The 18,796-nt window shown below is 32.7% G+C and overlaps 1 protein-coding gene across 1 annotated transcript in view; it reads right to left on the bottom strand.

The window, feature by feature from the left end:
- The window catches only part of LOC127708116 (uncharacterized), a 44,394-nt gene that overhangs the window by 13,670 nt on the left and 11,928 nt on the right, over positions 1 to 18,796 (bottom strand). The window contains exons 2-14 of the mRNA XM_052212962.1: positions 16,816 to 16,833; positions 15,096 to 15,911; positions 13,033 to 13,218; positions 11,534 to 11,709; positions 11,134 to 11,268; positions 10,084 to 10,244; positions 5,827 to 6,028; positions 4,367 to 4,479; positions 3,730 to 3,844; positions 3,336 to 3,539; positions 1,878 to 1,925; positions 1,539 to 1,721; positions 555 to 707 (exon numbers count right to left, since the gene is read on the bottom strand). Coding sequence (XP_052068922.1) covers positions 555 to 707; positions 1,539 to 1,721; positions 1,878 to 1,925; positions 3,336 to 3,539; positions 3,730 to 3,844; positions 4,367 to 4,479; positions 5,827 to 6,028; positions 10,084 to 10,244; positions 11,134 to 11,268; positions 11,534 to 11,709; positions 13,033 to 13,218; positions 15,096 to 15,911; positions 16,816 to 16,833 — 2,510 coding nt within the window. The remainder of the gene's footprint in view (positions 1 to 554; positions 708 to 1,538; positions 1,722 to 1,877; positions 1,926 to 3,335; positions 3,540 to 3,729; positions 3,845 to 4,366; positions 4,480 to 5,826; positions 6,029 to 10,083; positions 10,245 to 11,133; positions 11,269 to 11,533; positions 11,710 to 13,032; positions 13,219 to 15,095; positions 15,912 to 16,815; positions 16,834 to 18,796) is intronic.

Raw genomic sequence — 18,796 nt, 5'->3', positions numbered from 1 at the left:
AAATTTCTAACTTATGGAAGGTGGGGGTAAACATTAATGTTTTGATAATCCATATTATAGAACCTGTTTCCCGAAATATATTATATTATTTTAGCAAAGAGCAAGGACGAGATTTGTGACAAAGACTAACCCTACCCAGATTTAGGCAGAAAACATATACATATATTCAAACAAACAACATGCTAAAAAAAATCTGTCATCACCCCAACTTCAGCAATAACAAAAAAATATAATTGTCACTCTATTTTCTTTTTAACTCTTGCATATATTTTCTTAAATCGTTTAAGGAAAAAAAAGAGCGACTGCAGTGCAATTTTTACATTTGCTGATGTGTATTTCTTAACTTTGTTAATGCAAAAAGTACTGCACAGCAAACTTCTTAAGTCAATTAGCTACATGGCCTACAGTCAAGAGAGTTCAACAGAAAGTAAAGCTAGCCTTACTAAGCTATTAAGCATATTAAAAAAAAACAAAATCGAGGGGCATCAAAATGTGTTGCTTTTGAAAACAAAAGTCTTATGAATATTAGTTTCTGAAATAAAGAGTTTACAAACCCGTTTTGTATCCACTTCAATGGTAACTTCAGACGACTCCCCGGTAATATCAGGTAGATCTGAGAGATCTGCGTTCTTAAGAAGTTCAGTTGGAACATCATCGCCAAGCCCACTTTCAATTGCAACTTTGACACCTGTTGCACTTGCAGCAGCCTACAAATTATGAAAGTACAAAAGCAATAGAAATCTTTCATAAATAAGCATCGTTTATTTTGTCATATTGTCACACATAAACCCTACTGTGGTGGCAAAGAAAACTTTACAAAGGACACAGCCAAAAACCTTTCGAAAAAAAAACTGTATCGACAAAAACCTTTCCAAAGTAACAAAATATGCAGATAAGTGAGAACCATGAATACATTAGATGTCAGACGGGTAAGAGAGCACAGTGATTAACTTGTCATTCTAAATTTCTTATAAAATAAAAGAAAAATAAGTAAAGGTACATGTTTAACATCTGAAGATACAACACTAGTACATGATTTATCGTATTTACCGCTCATTTTCATCTTAACATCAGCTGAAAAGTCTAAACAATAAATTATCCAGGCATGTTCATTCTTAACAGTCAATTTTCATTTCGCTTGCAGTTAATTCAGTACTGTTTTGTAGCTTTTCAGTTATTTCAGTACAGTTTTGTAGCTTTTCAGTTAATTCAGTACAGTGTTGATGTGTACAGCTGAACAGTCCGAACATATATTCAAGAGACCTAAAACAACTACTGAACAGTCCGAACATAGATTGATCTGATCTTTATTGACTGCAATCACATTGTCTGAATCGTGCTTAAAATTGACTGAAAAACTGAGCATTACTTCATTGTTCAGTCTTTTAAAATGACCGTTTTTTTACACATTGTGACTTGGATGGAGAGTTGTCTCATTGGCACTCATACCACATCTTCTTATTTCTATGATATCGTTTTAGCTAATTAATAATATTTCTCCCTTGAAATGTTTAAGAGAAAACATTAAAAAAACTTACTTTTTCCATCAGAGTTGCAATCATAGATTTCGGTGGACTCACGTCGCTTTTCATAATGTTGTCTGCAAACATTTCGATGATACTATCGGAAAATGAGGCATCAGGTATCTTCTTTAAATCAGTGGCAACCATGGCAACGACACTTGTTCCAAGCTTCTCAAGGTCAGAACTAGTAAAATCACCCTTAGAAATACAACATATGATTACTATATATATGCACGAGTACATGCACCACAAATTGGAATATTTGACCTCCAAATTATATCATCGAAAATTCAATTTACTGTAGTTTGAAAATGAACCGAATAATGTTGATTTATAATACACGAGTTTACTTACATTAGTTTTTCCTAAAGCCGTCTTTGCAGATTCCAGCAATTTTTTACCCTAAAATATAACATGGACATTCATTTGTGTGCATTCATGACAATACATTAAAAACTTTTCATAACTTATCATGGATGTCACTAGTGGAGCAGAATCTTCTAATCTTTCTGGAACATCTGAGATCTTCCCCCTTTTTTGTAGGGTTTGTGTCGTTTAGTCTTTTGTTTTGTGAAATTATTTGTATTTTCGTCATCCTTCGTTTTTTGCAATGACATTGTCGTTCTATTTCGACTAAGGAGTTTTGAAAGTCCCTTTTTTAATATCTTCCGCCTTTCTTTTTTAATCAAAAATTCTTTGTAACACATATTTTACGTGAAAAAAATTAAAAGATAAAAATCATTGACGCCCAGTTATGAAACAAATAATAAATGAACACAATTCGATGCCTTATTTGTTAAAAAAGAATGATGTATGATATCTCGGGTTTCATCTTCTTTAAATTTCCTCACAGCAATTGAACTCTACCTAATATTTCTAAATATACTAACAAAGTAAAAAGAGACAGAAGATTCCAAGAGGACAGCAATACTCATACATGTAAGTCTAAGTAAGATCCTGCTACACTTATGACACCCGTCGTGTTTATCAAGGTAAGCAGAAATTTGTTTTTAAGTCGCGTTCGAAGATGTCACCATTGTGGAAATATAGGTCATGATTATGACCTCCACAATTAATTGAGGCATGTTCTCTAACATAGATATTCCATAACGATCAACGAAATTAAGATATCGTCCATAAATCAAAGGCAACAGCAGTCTACCGATGGTCAAATCTCATAAATCCTTCCTTTTGGTCCCATCCGATACTTGAATAATCCAAACCATTGAATATCATAAAACTTTATATACTGCAACTAGTTGTGTTTATTTCCTTAATATCGTAACAAAGCTATATTTTGTGCAATGTCAATTAATTTCATCATCGATCACTTTTTCCACAAACAAGGGTTCATTTAGGGATGAAAATATGTTTGAAATTTGTATTACAATTTAAATAGCTATATTAAAGTATGAATTTAAGTTGCAGTATAAAAACAATATTAGGTCAATGTCAGAAAAATATAAACTTTTTTGTATTCGACACAAAACTGGGGAAGGGCTCGGTACAATCTTGCCCATTCCCAGTTTCTCAGCCTCATACAAAAAAGTTTATATTTCTCTGACATTTACCATATATTTTATATATACAAAAGGTAGAAAGATTAACGTGACTATACAAATGTTAAAATCTGATATTTTTCAATATTTGAATGACAGTAACAGCATAGTTTGCCACTGTGGTCTTTTCTATAAACTTTCAAACATATCTTGTAGATTGCAAATGCAACAATTATTTTGGTTATGATTATATTTGTAATTTTACGAGGGTGCATCTCGAAACACACCATACAATATTAAATCTGTTACTCACCATTGACTTTGAAGTAACCGTAACGTTCTTCATTTTACCACCTGAGATTGCAGATTCCATGGCAGCAGAAGGAATATTATCAAATGACTGCATGGGTAAAAATTGAATCAAAGGTCCAATACAATCGATGGTAGCGTCGTCGTATGTTGAAGGGTCAGCTAAGCTTGGTACCCGTTTTAAAACAACATCTGCTAGTTTTGCAAGCTGAAAATAAAAGTCAAAGATGAAACTGGTGTTGTAAAAACGTCATTGTTTAATTGTTTTACAGAAATTCAAATTAAAATATTTTACTATGTTGGAAAATCCACAACTTAAGGTAAAACAGTGTATGTATTCCTATTATGAAGATTATCACGCTTAGCTGCATATCAAGAAAAAAATTGTTAATACATACATCAGCTTTGTCAAAGTCATCAGCTTTATCACATATCTCACAAACAGCGGTTTCAAGTTCGGTAGTGTCAAGCTCTGCCAGTAAACTTCTGTTGTAAACCATCATCTTAAAAGAGCTGTCAAGAAACAGAAGGAATTTTATATATAAATGGACATCAAAGGTATTTTTGAATTATAGTAGGAAACTTGATTCTAGTAAGACTATTTAATGCAATTTCTGTTTGAAACTTGAAGTAACTTGTGTTCAAATATAAATCTGCAATAGAATTTCAAGTTAGTTTCAAAGAAAAATTCGCTTAAAATTTCTGGATAAAAAATCGATTCTCAGGCAATAACCTAGTATTAGCATTAATGTTGTTGTTTCCTTTTTAGTTTTTGAACAAAATCCAGCATATGTTCCTAACTTACTAGATACGACTCTCCCCGTGTATAGTCAACAACAAACTAGTCAACCTTAGGCCTTTTACAATTCCTTTTTTCTAGTTGTATCTGTATTGTTCGACTTTTTTTTAAAAGAGCTTAGCTAGCCTTATGCTTTCACTAATTTGGTTTTGAGTTATTATTAAACTTGAAGCCGTTTTTGTTTTGTAATTAGAAATCCTTAGAGATAACTAAAAAACATATTAAAAGAGATTTACTTGACAATCTGGTCTTTTGTTAAGTCTTTCGGATCAACAGTCTCTAAAACTTCTTTCATGAATTTTATGCCTTCTTTTGTATCAGTTTTGCTGTAGTCAACTTTTGACAACATCTACAGAAATCAAAACAAAAACTTCATAAATTGTTATAGATATTTGTGAATTAGAAATTCGTGTAACAAAGATGTAAATTTTTATACGATTCATTGGCTATTCTGATCAATAAGGGAGAAATAACAAACTATTAGTAAAATTTGAAATACACAAGTCCAAATTGATTGACATAATAAGGAAAATATTGCTCATACTAATCAATGAAACCGGTGAATTGAACACTTGCTATAGGGAACTTGCTACAAAAACTTTTAAAGAAATGTCGTAAGTTGGAACACGTTTGATGGTTTCTAAAAACAGTGATTCTTTTTAGGTGCATTTTATCAAAAAAGCTATGAGGTTTAGGAATTTTCTTCACAAGCTTTCTTTGTGACGTTACTGTCTTATTGTTACAAATCATGTAGTTATTTGATCTTTGTTTAAGATGTATATCAATTAATTTGTTTATAGTCTATAGACATTCCTTTGGTATGTCTCGCCTCTCTTTTAAAGAAAAACAACTACGTTTTACTCTATTTTCTTTTTCAGAATTTCTTTGGTCGTTGTACAAGATTATATCTTCCGCTGTTCCTTATGTTGCTTTAAGATATTTAATCCGCAGTACAGCCCAATTTTTTTAGTGAGGTTAGGACGGCAAAATTTTATACATAAGCACTCAAGTATAGTGAGCTAAATATTTTTCATACGATATTCACAAAATTAAAATGGTATTTTGGCTTTACATCGCTGTTGATTACAATTTTGAAAAATTGTCACATCTTGAGAAAAAAAACTGTAATCATTTGACACCTAGAACCTGAATGAATTCATTTGTTGCTGATTTATTTTTTTCAAAAATATTTTTTGCTGTGGCCGTTCTTCTATTCTTTTTTTCTTGTATTATAATTGTGTAATAAAAATCATATCAATCATATCAAAATTGCAAGGTGAAGCCACCGTTTGACATACTTTGATTAACACTTACCACAGTAGAGGCATATTGTTTTCGATTTATGGCAATGAAAGGCAATGATGAAATAATGGTAACATGAACTTGAAAATACAAGTTGATACAAGCCAAAGTGGGGATTTGACCAGCCAGATGTCGCTGTTTTTTTAACCTGGAAACTTGATCGTGCCAAGTCAGTCCATTTTCATTCTAACGTTTTTGGTTTTAATTTACCACGAATTAGGGTCAATTCAACTTTAAACTTTACACACATGTTCATAACTTTCTAAAATAAATATGAAATTAAGGTTTTGTCTAGAGCTATGGTGTCCAAGTGACATATATTCTTATATTTAAATAATGATAAATAGTGTACAATAGTTGACATTCTTGCCTGATGAATTATATAAATACTTACCTCAGATTTATCCATAAGGTCACCCATTATGGACGGATCAGCTCCACAGAAAGATAACAGATCCGCTAATTTGTCCTTTTCGTCAGAAGATACTACAGTTCCTTTTCTTTTGTCATCTAACAATTTGGAAGTTGTAATGTTTGCGAGAATGTTGATTTCACGTTTGTCGAGCTTGTGACAATGTTGTGCTAGGCTATCGATGCTACAATGAATACAAACCTCCTGAATTGATTTGATGTTTAGTTGCAAATATTGTACCGAGCTGAACATTATAAACTGATCGAGATGATTTTTAAACATATAAATATAAGAAGATGTCGTATGGTTGCCAATGAGACAACTCTCCAACAGAGACCAAATGACGTAGACATTAGCAACCGTACGGCCTTAAACAATGAACAAAACCCATACTGCCTTTTTGCCTTTTTGCAAAATCTTATTTAGTCAGAACAGATTTTTATATGCATATACAACACCAATACCATTTAATTGAAAATCTCTAAGTAAAATTTATGGACTCGGTTGACTATCGATAGTGATTAAAAAACAATCATGAGGTCCATAAAAAGAACTTTTTTGCCCAACCGATATTTTTTTTTATCTCAAGTAACGTTTCACCATAAAAAAGTAACGAAGCTTGAAAACCTTAAAGTCAATGGAAAACTGAGGACAACGTAATAGTTTACCTGACAGATCGTTTTATCTTTTTATTTTTCATAATTTATAATGTCCGCGTTTGATCAAAATAAGTTCACTAAATGGTTCTTAATATTTTTAGAAGTTGCAGTTAAAATGTTTGTTAAATATTCAAACCCCAACCATATTTTGAAAAAGACACCAATTAGAAACAGGAAGCCAAATTAGGCCAGATAAGAAGTTAAACAATAGTAATGTGTAACAAAGAAAACATAAGTTAATATAATATGAACTATCCTTAAACGTAGAGTAGGTTCTCCGGAGCTGTAAGCCATTCCTACTCTAGTAGCGATACCCGTCATGTTAATTGTAAAATCCGGGGATGAATCATATTCGGTCAGAATGCTTCAAGCACTACCAAATAAAGAGATGTCGCGTTTAACCCTTAGTAATTGCTAAATCGTTTGTAAATGTGTATTCCTCGGTCGATGGTATAAACTTAAATAAAAAACTGAACCTATTTATGCAGATCATTCCCACCAGAAACAGAAAATAGAAAAAAAAAGCATACAGAACTTCACTAATTAGCGAGAGAGATTATTTTCGACATTAAAGGAACAACATGTATCCAATTTCTTATGCTGAATGCTTTATAGTATAAAATTGAGAATGGAAATTGGGAATGTGTCAAAGAGACAACAACCCGACCATAGAATAGACAACAGCAGAAGGTCACCAACAGGTCTTCAATGCAGCGAGAAATTCCCGCACCCGGAGGCGTCCTTCAGCTGGCCCCTAAACAAATATATCTACTAGTTCAGTGATAATGAACGCCATACTAAACTCCAAATTGTACACAAGAAACTAAAATTAAAAATAATACAAGACTGACAAAGGCTAGAGGCTCCTGACTTGGGACAGGCGCAAAAATGCGACGGGGTTAAACATGTTTATGAGATCTCAACCCTCCCCCTATACCTCTAGCCAATGTAGAAAAGTAAACGCATAACAGTACGCACATTAAAATTCAGTTCAAGAGAGGTCCGAGTCTGATGTCAGAAGATGTAACCAAAGAAAATAAACAAAATGACAATAATACATAAATAACAACAGACTACTAGCAGTTAACTGACATGCCAGCTCCAGACTTCAATTAAACTGATTGAAAGATTATGTCTTTATCATATGAATATCAGGCACAATCCTTCCCGTTAGGGGTTTAGTATCATACCATCATAACATATATGAGAAGAACATAACCCGTGTCATGCCAACAACTGGTTTTTAAATAAATGTGTTTAGTGCCGATGCAAAGACCCTATAAGTGAATCAATATTAACGCCAAAATATGCAATCTTTAATGACCTGACAACAGTATCGTAACTATATCCCTTCTTAATAAGTCTATTTAAAGGTTTTGTTAGCTTCAGAGGTGAATACTGACATTTTTGTGCTTTATAAAGAATATTTCCATAAAAAAGTGGATGTGAAATACCTGAACGTATAAGAAGTCTGCATGTTGAGCTATATTTACGAATGATGTCCTTATACCGATGATAAAATTTAGTAAATGTTTTGACTAGTTTGTGATATCGAAAACCCTGGTGTAATAATTTTTCAGTAATACATAAATTTCTCTCGTTAAAATCTAAAACATTGTTACATACACGAGCGAATCGAACAAGTTGAGATATATAAACACCGTAAGATGGTGACAACGGAACGTCACCATCTAAAAATGGATAATTAACGATAGGAAATGAAAAATCATCTCTTTTATCATATATTTTAGTATTAAGCTTTCCGTTAATGATATAGATATCAAGATCGAGGAAAGGGCAGTGGTCATTGTTAGTATTAGCTTTATTTAAAGTAAGTTCAACAGGATAAATTTCTTTAGTATACATACTGAAGTCGTCATTATTGAGAGCCAAAATATCATCCAAATATCTAAAAGTATTATTAAATTTGTGTATCAGATGTTGTTTCGATGGGTCTTTGCTGATTTTTGTCATAAATTGTAACTCATAGCAATACAAAAAAAGGTCCGCAATAAGTGGTGCACATTTAGTCTCCATTGGAATTCCGATAACCTGACGATATACGGAATCTTCAAAGCGAACAAAAATGTTATCTAGTAAAAATTCAAGGGCATATAGTAGAATACTTCAATGGGGTAACAGTATAATTTTTCACGACGGTATATACGATAACCATTGTAGTAGCGATGAAAATTTCCAAAAATAAAATCGATAAATGAATAAAATAAATAGGATGATCAGTAAATAAAATGTGTTCCTTTGTTTCACAGCCAAACCTCTTTGACAACAGTACAGCATGATTTGTTTTTTAATTCCAATGCACGAATTATTTATTTGGCCATAACCTCTACTTGTATCTAAATTGATAGGTATTTATACTTCAGTTCATACATTTATAAAGAAGTCCATTTAATTGAAAGTGTAATTATATTGCGATTAAATATTTCAATTCACTAAACCTGCTTTCACATAATGTCATCATGAAAGAATGGAGGTGTTTAGTTCGATTCTTTGCATAATTCATTATTATAATGTCTATTTATACAATTATGACTTTTCAATCTATTTAATGTGTTTATTAATATTTGTATACTAACTTATCAACCATGACATCAGGGCAATCAGATCAAAACAAACCAGACAAGATTTCATTTTTAGGAAAAAGCGTAGACATCTTCACTTATAGTGAAAAATAACATTTTGAATTTATAATGGAAAACGTGCATGCATCTTTGTATGGCAATGAGAGGTAACAATCAAACCCTTGAATCTCAAAGATTTGCACATTCTACAGTTTTTAAGACATATCAAAAGTGCAATTAACTGAAAACTTGTCTTAATTCAAAGCGTCAATATTTATCGACCAAAGCAACAAATTTAACCGACATAAACATGTCAACCATTCGTTAAACGACTCAGCTGGTGTAAATACTTTTTGACAGTTTCACGATTTAAGCATGATTGAAAAACAGGCAAATTACTTCAACTACGCCATGCATTGCATCCTGGTTAAACATCTATAGTAAAGTCATTTATTATCACCCAATGAACTATGGTTACTCATTTATATATATTTTTGTGCGTATCTAATATATACAATCTATAGATTTATTTGCGCAAATAAACGATAGCATGGCGACAACAGGGAATGCCAAGATCCTGGTAAAAGCGGTAAAAATGACAAACAAAAAAAATTCGAAGGACAAGACATGAAGAAACAGTCTTTACCCAGTCCGGCAGTCAAGCCTTTTCGACGCCAATACACAGTGCATTATACATTTATTAAAATAAATAAAATATTTAGTTAAGTATTTACTTTTCATGGTATCAGAATTAATATAAATATACATTTTAGTTAATATTTTTATATTTAACTCGATTCACTTTAATAAAGTGTAATTATATGACGATTAAAAATTTCATTCACTAGACTTGCTTTCCAATAATGTTTCCTAAGTCATCATGAAATGATCGAGGTGTTTATTTCAATTCGTTGAATAATTAATTATCAAAACATCTACTTATACAATGATAACTTTTCAATCTTTCTAATGTGTAAGTTAAACATTGGTATACTCACTTATCAACCATGACGTCAGGTGGTGCTATTTTTAGACATTCCATGTCAAGAATATCAGGAGAATATTTCATGGTCAAATTCCATTGTTCTTTGTCCCAGTTCGAGCAGTTCCTCACGTCAACAAGCGATGCAATAGTTTTTGCATCTGCTGTTCCAGAGGCCTGACAATAAATATGGTTAGTATAAAAGTTTATTTGCTGTAAAAACTATTCATAGATTGGGAACTATCAAGATGATGTTCATGGTGTAAGATAAATAAATGCGATGAAAAATGTAAGGTCAAGAATCAGGTCCTTATCTTCAGAAAGATGATTCGCCTTCCGCCAAGCATAAATGTTCTTTAAGGGTATCGATGGCGTTGCATTTGACATGTGCATGGTATTTTGTCCGAACAATACACCATTTTGAGTAGGTTACACCATTTGATTTCTTCTCATTTATAGAGTTACAATGGCACATCGGGTCGTATTTAATCAAATAAAAATACGGAAAAGCCATATTTATATATATGTGTAAAGTTAATGTATTATTAGATAATCAACAAAGTACATGTATTCAAATATGGTGCCTATATAAAACATACATAGTACATGTAGTATATGAATAAGTATATGTGGATAGAAAATTGGAAGATTATTGATGATCAGCCGCTTGTCCGTCGTGTAAAACTGATGACCAGCAAATGTTTATGTATGAGCGGCTCTGATGAAAGTAAATCCTGGTAAGCGATTCGGACGTACTGAATTTGAAAAGAGTTTATTCAACTTCATTGTCTCTCCCTCTCGGCAAATACAAGTATTTAGCAGCAACTTTAATTCCATGATTTTATCAATGATACTGTGAATTAACAAGAAACTGGCGTGGTTGACGAAACATGATTTTGAGGGTACTTGAGATACCATACATGTAACAAATCAGACTGACATTGATAAGATGTCAGACATTAGATAAATTCTGTTTATATGTTGACATTACATTACAAACATTTGATACGATACTGTTGCTAAAAACCCTTAAAAAACATTTCATTGTATTTGAGAAAATTCTTACCAGCAGAATTCTGGCACAATCTATATTTCTGTCAATGGCAACCCTGGTAAAGCAGTCGATATATGTAAGATCCTCACACATTACAAGCTGTTGATCTTTAGTCATTAGTTTAAACATGCTACGCTCAACATTGAGCTGAAAAAGGAAAAATTTCATCTTACAAGGTAGACATTTTTGGCAGAGATATAAGGGTACTCTGAAAAAAACATGCGAGTGTATTCAGATGAATTGTTCATGTATCTTGCATCATATGCCAGGAACATTTTATACATCAACAAAATTTTAATTGTCACATTTTGCTTTAACGTATTATTTTGTGGAGACTGTCGTCTGCAATCTAATGAAACATAAAAGTTAATTCCTCAATGTTAAACTACAGTGCAGTATAGGCTTCAGTTACCTCGAGAATGGCGAAAGGAACCTTTGGTAAAAGTCGTAAATCTGCAACTTGAACTTGTCTTGGGTCTCTAATAAAATCCAGTAGATTATCTTTTTCTCTTTGTTTTAGAGCAGCCCAAGTCTTCATGTAGAATTCAAGACCATCACAAGTTGCCATATATGCAGTTGTTGTGAACACTTAAAACAAAAATAAAATTTTCATCAATTTTAAAGCTTTAAATCAATCTGCTACTGTTATCATGTGATTATGTGTTTTGTTCATTGGTGAAGACATTCTATTATATTGTAGATTAAGTGCTTGTCATTCCGTGTAGACGATTTTCTATTCATTCGGATTGTCTGTTTTTTTATTCTCAATTTTGAGAAAAAGTAATGTTGAATTGCTGTTTCTTTGACATTAGCAAAACATACTAATGAAAAAAAATATTATTTCTAAGAAGGAACATCATTTCATACTATAAAACGAAATTGTATAATTACCTCGAAAATTGTAAACGTAACGATTGGCAATTGTCGTAAAATTCTTATATAACATATTACTACACACCCAACAAATCCGTTTATTAATTTTTATTGTTTTTTATTTTCCGAAAGCTTTAGTGCTTGGAGTTGGCTTTCAATAAATTAGAGCGATCTGTTTAATACGGAATTGTTCAGTATTGTTTTGTGAGAATTTGTGTTCTTCTTATTATACTTTTACAATAAATAAATTAAGTACTTTTCCTGCGCTGATCTTTTTCACATGCTCTTTTTTGTAACTTCTACTATTTCCGATCGAACGTCTTTTTGAGGCACTTTTGAAAAGAATCACGTGAGATAAACCAGCGAAAGACTTAATTGAACATTCCATTTGGTAGAATTATTTGTACCAAAATGATCGTTGATTATCTCAGCTTTCTATGTTAATTCGGAAAGACATAAATAAAATGGGTCAATTTCTTACGCTTTGAAATTTTCAGTTGTCTGAAACTTGCAGCCAATTTCAGCCAAGCCAGGACGAAGTGTCTTATTTTGAATTATTTATGCAAAAAATGGATTCATTGTGGTTTATTGGTCTTCATATATATCCAGATATCTAATATTTGTTTCCAAGCACTACTAATGAGGGTAGGAATGCCCTTTACCGTCAGGCGTCATACAATAATTTTCGGCTACCGTTAGCGTGAAATTGGTTAAAATTTTACCGCGATTCGTCAAAATATCCTTATAGTGATTCGTCAAAGGTTTCAAACATTTATCGTTACCGTTATTTTTGGAAAAAATTTAACGTGACCCGTCAAAATCAGTCGAAAATCGATTTTTTTTATCGTCTAAAAGAATGTGTACATTTTAGCGTCATGTACCAAAAATTGCCGTTAACGTCATTTGGCAAGAATTTTTACCGTTATTTGTCATGAAGGTACCCCCATTACGACCCTCACTAATGATAAAGATTTTTTCTAAGTACACTAATATTCATTAAATCAGTTTCAGTAGCTACCGATTTAGAGAAGTACTTACATGAAGTATTGGAAAGAAAATCATAATCGTCCCGGGTTCTCGGAGGCATATCATCATAAACTTTCTGTTTGATATCACCGAAGTCATCAAATGCCATGCACACCTTTGTCTTGTCTTTAAAGTACTGGCACGATTGGCATTCCTTGGGACATGGAAAACTCACAGGAACAGGTGATCCGGTTGGTACTGATAAAACATAAAATTATAAAATATGATACATAAGGATGTACTTAGGTGAGGTTTAGGAATTTTTGTTAAATGTTCGGACTCCTTGGTTTTTTTCCTACGATACAGGGTGAAATATTTTGCTCCATAACACCCATTTTTCTTTTCATATAAGACTTCAAAACCTCATAAAAGTATATTTACCAAAATTTAAGCAGATTCTAGATTTCTTTTCTTTCGATGCGAGACCCAAATAATACCAATGCAAATATAAGGCAAAAGTCCGAGTAAGCCTTTTCCCGCCATTTAAATTTTTTTTTAAATATCTCGAAAAGGAGCTCCATAACCTATCAATATTTTTAGCTTATTTTGTTCCTTAATTAATGCTCTTCTGACTTAAAGTATCAATTTTAAATTCTAGATTTTTTTAATTTCACCTAAGTACATACATAAGTGTAAATTCTTAGATTTTTTATTTTATATATTATATTGTATTGATTTCTTGAGTTTACTTTACTTCTTTATTTTGATCATCATGTAAATTTCATTTTTAATGTATATTGTTTTTATTGAAAGATAGATTTGACTTTTACTTCTGTTATCAGATTTTTTTTTTAATTTAAGTTTTGCTTTCCAGTGAAGAAACCAATTATAGAAATAACGTTTCATATTAGGAACGTAGCTAATGTGGAATGTTTGATTCGCCCAGACATTATTTAAAAGAACGCTGGAAATCACGAATTCACCAACATCCCAACTGACTCAATTTTCGGAAAATGACATCTGTAACAAACATAAACTTTTAGCAAAATTAAGTATCTTGTATAAAATTTTACAGGTAAAATAAAGGTAAAAATTTGACTATAATTCAGAAATAAACTATAATTGTTAAAACAACAAAACACCCTATGTTTTATAAACCTGCAATTAAATGTGGGCAAACCAGGATGACACCCTTTTAGCTACCTCTTTACAAGCAGAATTAATTACTTTTGGAGCGTCAAATTCGTTGGAAGTAATTGATAAATTGCATGCTCATATTGGTGATTTCGAATCTGTTCAAAGTTTAGATTTTTCTACCCTATATACCACTTTGCCTCATAATCTCATTAAGAACTAATTCACAGAATAACAGAACATTCAGGTTTTTTGCAGAATTTGTTGTCATAGCATTTTATCTTTGATAGTAAGTTTTTGTTAAAGATATGCAAAACATTTTTAAGCTTCGACCGATTTAATAAAAAGAGACAGCAAAAATACCATGGAGTAAGACATGACTCGACATTGTGCATCCCCCTCCCTGTTTTGGTGGGGTTCGTGTTGCTTATTTTAAAGTTTTTATTTATTTTATTACATAGAATTAAGACCAATTAAAATCAAGTTATTTTATACATTTAAACATCTCTGAAATACTTAATAAGTACAATGTATGAGGAAGAAGTGTAATTGATTTTGAGTTACACATTATAAATATTTTCAAGTCTCAATTTAATCACAGGTTTCCACCTTGTTATATCTTTCTACTTTCCAGTTTTCTAAGATTTTTTTTTTATTTTAATAGTCCTAAAAAACCAATCTTTGACGAAGAATCGTCAATATTTAATGAAAGGTTGTCTAGAGGAAATAACTGTTTCAAGAGGATTCGGTTTTTATACTTCATGGAATCTGTATGAATGAACACATATGAAAACGAAATTTACAAAAGTAATATCTTTTTATTATTACTTGTTTAAGTTATGCCTCTGACTGATTATACCATTTTCCCCTTTTTTCATTTTAATTCCAATTGATAATCTAATTTTTAGTTAATAGTTTTTGTATCCTTAATAATGAATATTTTTTGCTTCAATCCAAAACATGCAGATTTTAGATTAAACATATTCGCTACAAGTACTCACCGACTGGTTTAACAAATTTAGACTGTGTAAACCCTCCAGAGGGTTGAGGTGGCATTGATGGTCCATTGCCTGGTAAAGTAAACCCTCCATGCGGTTTCGGTGGCATTGAAGGCCCGTTACCTGGAAAAGTCATACCAGATTGGTGAGGTGGCATTGATGGTCCATTACCTGGTAAAGTAAACCCTCCATGCGGTTTCCGTGGCATTGAAGGCCCGTTACCTGGAAAAGTCATACCAGATTGGTGAGGTGGCATTGAAGGTCCATTACCTGGTAAAGTAAACCCTCCATGCGGTTTCGGTGGCATGGAAGGCCTGTTACCTGGAAAAGTCATACCAGATTGGTGAGGTGGCATTGAAGGTCCATTGCCTGGTAAAGTGAACCCTCCATGCGGTTTCGGTGGCATTGAAGGCCCGTTACCCGGAAAAGTCATACCAGATTGGTGAGGTGGCATTGAAGGTCCATTACCTGGAAAAGTAGACCCTCCATGCGGTTTCGGTGGCATGGAAGGCCCGTTACCTGGAAAAGTCATACCAGATTGATGAGGTGGCTTTGAAGGTCCATTACCTGGTAAAGTAAACCCCCCATGCGGTTTCGGTGGCATTGAAGGCCCATTACCTGGAAAAGTCATACCCCAAAAAGATTGCGATGGCATTGACGGCCAATTTGCTGGTAGAGTCATCCCTCCAGAAGGTTGCGGTGGCATTGACGGCCCATTCCCTTTTTTATTTATTCCACCAGAAGTTTTCGTCGGCATTGACAGTCCATTCCCTGGTGTTGATAGTTGAAATCCAGAAGAAGGCTTTTGAGCAACAATGACTTAAAAAGAATATAGAAATTCATAACAATGAAATTGATTTGTTCATATATACATAAATATAAATGTAAGTACAGTAAAGTGTATATGCAATACAAACATTGTTAAATAATAAGAACAGATATACATACTTTAAATGGAAGTAAGGTCCAATTTCATATTTTTATATATTACATTGTATACTGTAGTCCGTTCGTATATTACAAATATATTCATATATATTGCCTTTGAACAGGATCTGCTCACCCTTCCGGAGCACCTGAAATCGTGGCTCAGTTTTTAGTTTTCTATGTTTTGTTTTGTACAAAAATGTATACTATTGTTTGTCTTTTGGTCGTTTTTACGTTTTTTGCCATAGCGTTGTCAGTTCGTTTTCAACTTGTGAGTTTGAATGTCACTTTGGTATTTTTCGCCTCTCTATTACAACTATATCTTTATAAAATTGAGAATGGAAACGGGGAATTTGTCAAAGAGACAAAAACCCGACCAAAGAGCAGAAAACAGTCCAAGGCCACCAATGGGTCTTCAACACAGCGAGAAAATCCCGCACCCGCAGGCGGGCTTCAGCTGGCCCCTGAACAAAAACCTGTACTAGTGCAGCGAAAATGGACGTATGTATTGTTTGTTATACATGTATGTTTGTAAGCCATTGGCCCATATAGGCGTAAAGCGCTTTTTCAATAATGAAAGAAATATATTCTCACAATAAAACAATAACAAAACAAACTTTACAAATCGCCATAGACATTTTCCTTTGTCCAGCAAATTGCTTCAAAATTTAACATTTTGCGCAGTTTTTTTTTTTTATTTTATGATAACCTGTAAATTTGTAGATGTTCATTTGATCTTGAATCGAAAGTTTGGATATCATCATACATACATCATTTCTATAACTGTATGACTTACCTTGACAGATCAGGAGCCCTGCAAGTAGAGAAAAATATAAAACTGTAGTTTTAAAAAATGAGGAATTTTGGTTCTTCATATATCTCTTAATACAAAGGTTCCCTTTTTGTTTACCCGATAGATGCTCTTTTAGATATACATTTTGTATGTATTAGAATATTTAAACAAGTCTAAATTGAAAACAACGTTCAAACCTATGACTGCGTTGGATAAAAACCGCAATTTTTATACGTGTGCATGCAAAACAAATTTCTTGGTAGAGGGGTCTAAATACAGCACAAACAACATTTTCCAAAAGACCAAATGAGTGAAAAAGTATATTTTAACAAAACACATTTGACTAGCAGGTCGAACAACTGATGTTCTTAAACCCTGCTGACTGCCATTGGCGATTGCCAAATAAACGGATCACAAGATGTAACAAAATAGATCTTATTATTAATTTATTACCAAACAGAAAACAATACACTTGCGGAAAAGATGGTATACCGCAAACATGAGGTGCATATCCGGATTTCGACAATTAATGTCTCTTCAGTGATGTTAGGAATCGAAACGGTATTTGGAAGGCCATATAATTTACCTCAATTTAGGATAGACTCTTAAATTTTGAAAGAGTCAAAATAGGATGAACGGATCATATAAACCAGAAGGCAAATATAATACAAGCCCAAACGAAAAAATATAAACAAGTCTAAATTGAAAACAACGTTCAAACCTATGACTGCGTTGGATAAAAACCGCAATTTTTATACGTGTGCATGCAAAACAAATTTCTTGGTAGAGGGGTCTAAATACAGCACAAACAACATTTTCCAAAAGACCAAATGAGTGAAAAAGTATATTTTAACAAAACACATTTGACTAGCAGGTCGAACAACTGATGTTCTTAAACCCTGCTGACTGCAATTGGCGATTGCCAAATAAACGGATCACAAGATGTAACAAAATAGATCTTATTATTAATTTTTTACCAAACAGAAAACAATACACTTGCGGAAAAGATGGTATACCGCAAACATGAGGTGCATATCCGGATTTCGACAATTAATGTCTCTTCAGTGATGTTAGGAATCGAAACGGTATTTGGAAGGCCATATAATTTACCTCAATTTAGGATAGACTCTTAAATTTTGAAAGAGTCAAAATAGGATGAACGGATCATATAAACCAGAAGGCAAATATAATACAAGCCCAAACGAAAAAATATAAACATGCAAGTCTAAATTGAAAACAACGTTCAAACCTATGATTGCGTTGGATAAAAACCGCAATTTTTATACGTGTGCATGCAAAACAAATTTCTTGGTAGAGGGGTCTAAATACAGCACAAACAACATTTTCCAAAAGACCAAATGAGTGAAAAAGTATATTTTAACAAAACACATTTGACTAGCAGGTCGAACAACTGATGTTCTTAAACCCTGCTGACTGCAATTGGCGATTGCCAAATAAACGGATCACAAGATGTAACAAAATAGATCTTATTATTAATTTTTTACCAAACAGAAAACAATACACTTGCGGAAAAGATGGTATACCGCAAACATGAGGTGCATATCCGGATTTCGACAATTAATGTCTCTTCAGTGATGTTAGGAATCGAAACGGTATTTGGAAGGCCATATAATTTACCTCAATTTAGGATAGACTCTTAAATTTTGAAAGAGTCAAAATAGGATGAACGGATCATATAAACCAGAAGGCAAATATAATACAAGCCCAAACGAAAAAATATAAACATGCAAGTCTAAATTGAAAACAACGTTCAAACCTATGATTGCGTTGGATAAAAACCGCAATTTTTATACGTGTGCATGCAAAACAAATTTCTTGGTAGAGGGGTCTAAATACAGCACAAACAACATTTTCCAAAAGACCAAATGAGTGAAAAAGTATATTTTAACAAAACACATTTGACTAGCAGGTCGAACAACTGGTGTTAGAATATTTAAATATATAGAAGTTGTATGATATAATA

This window comes from Mytilus californianus, unplaced genomic scaffold (genome assembly GCF_021869535.1).
Source record: "Mytilus californianus isolate M0D057914Y unplaced genomic scaffold, xbMytCali1.0.p SCAF_7, whole genome shotgun sequence".
NCBI lineage: Eukaryota > Metazoa > Mollusca > Bivalvia > Mytilida > Mytilidae > Mytilus > Mytilus californianus.
Note: the sequence above shows the minus strand (reverse complement) of the source record. Positions and strands in the feature narration are given on the sequence as shown.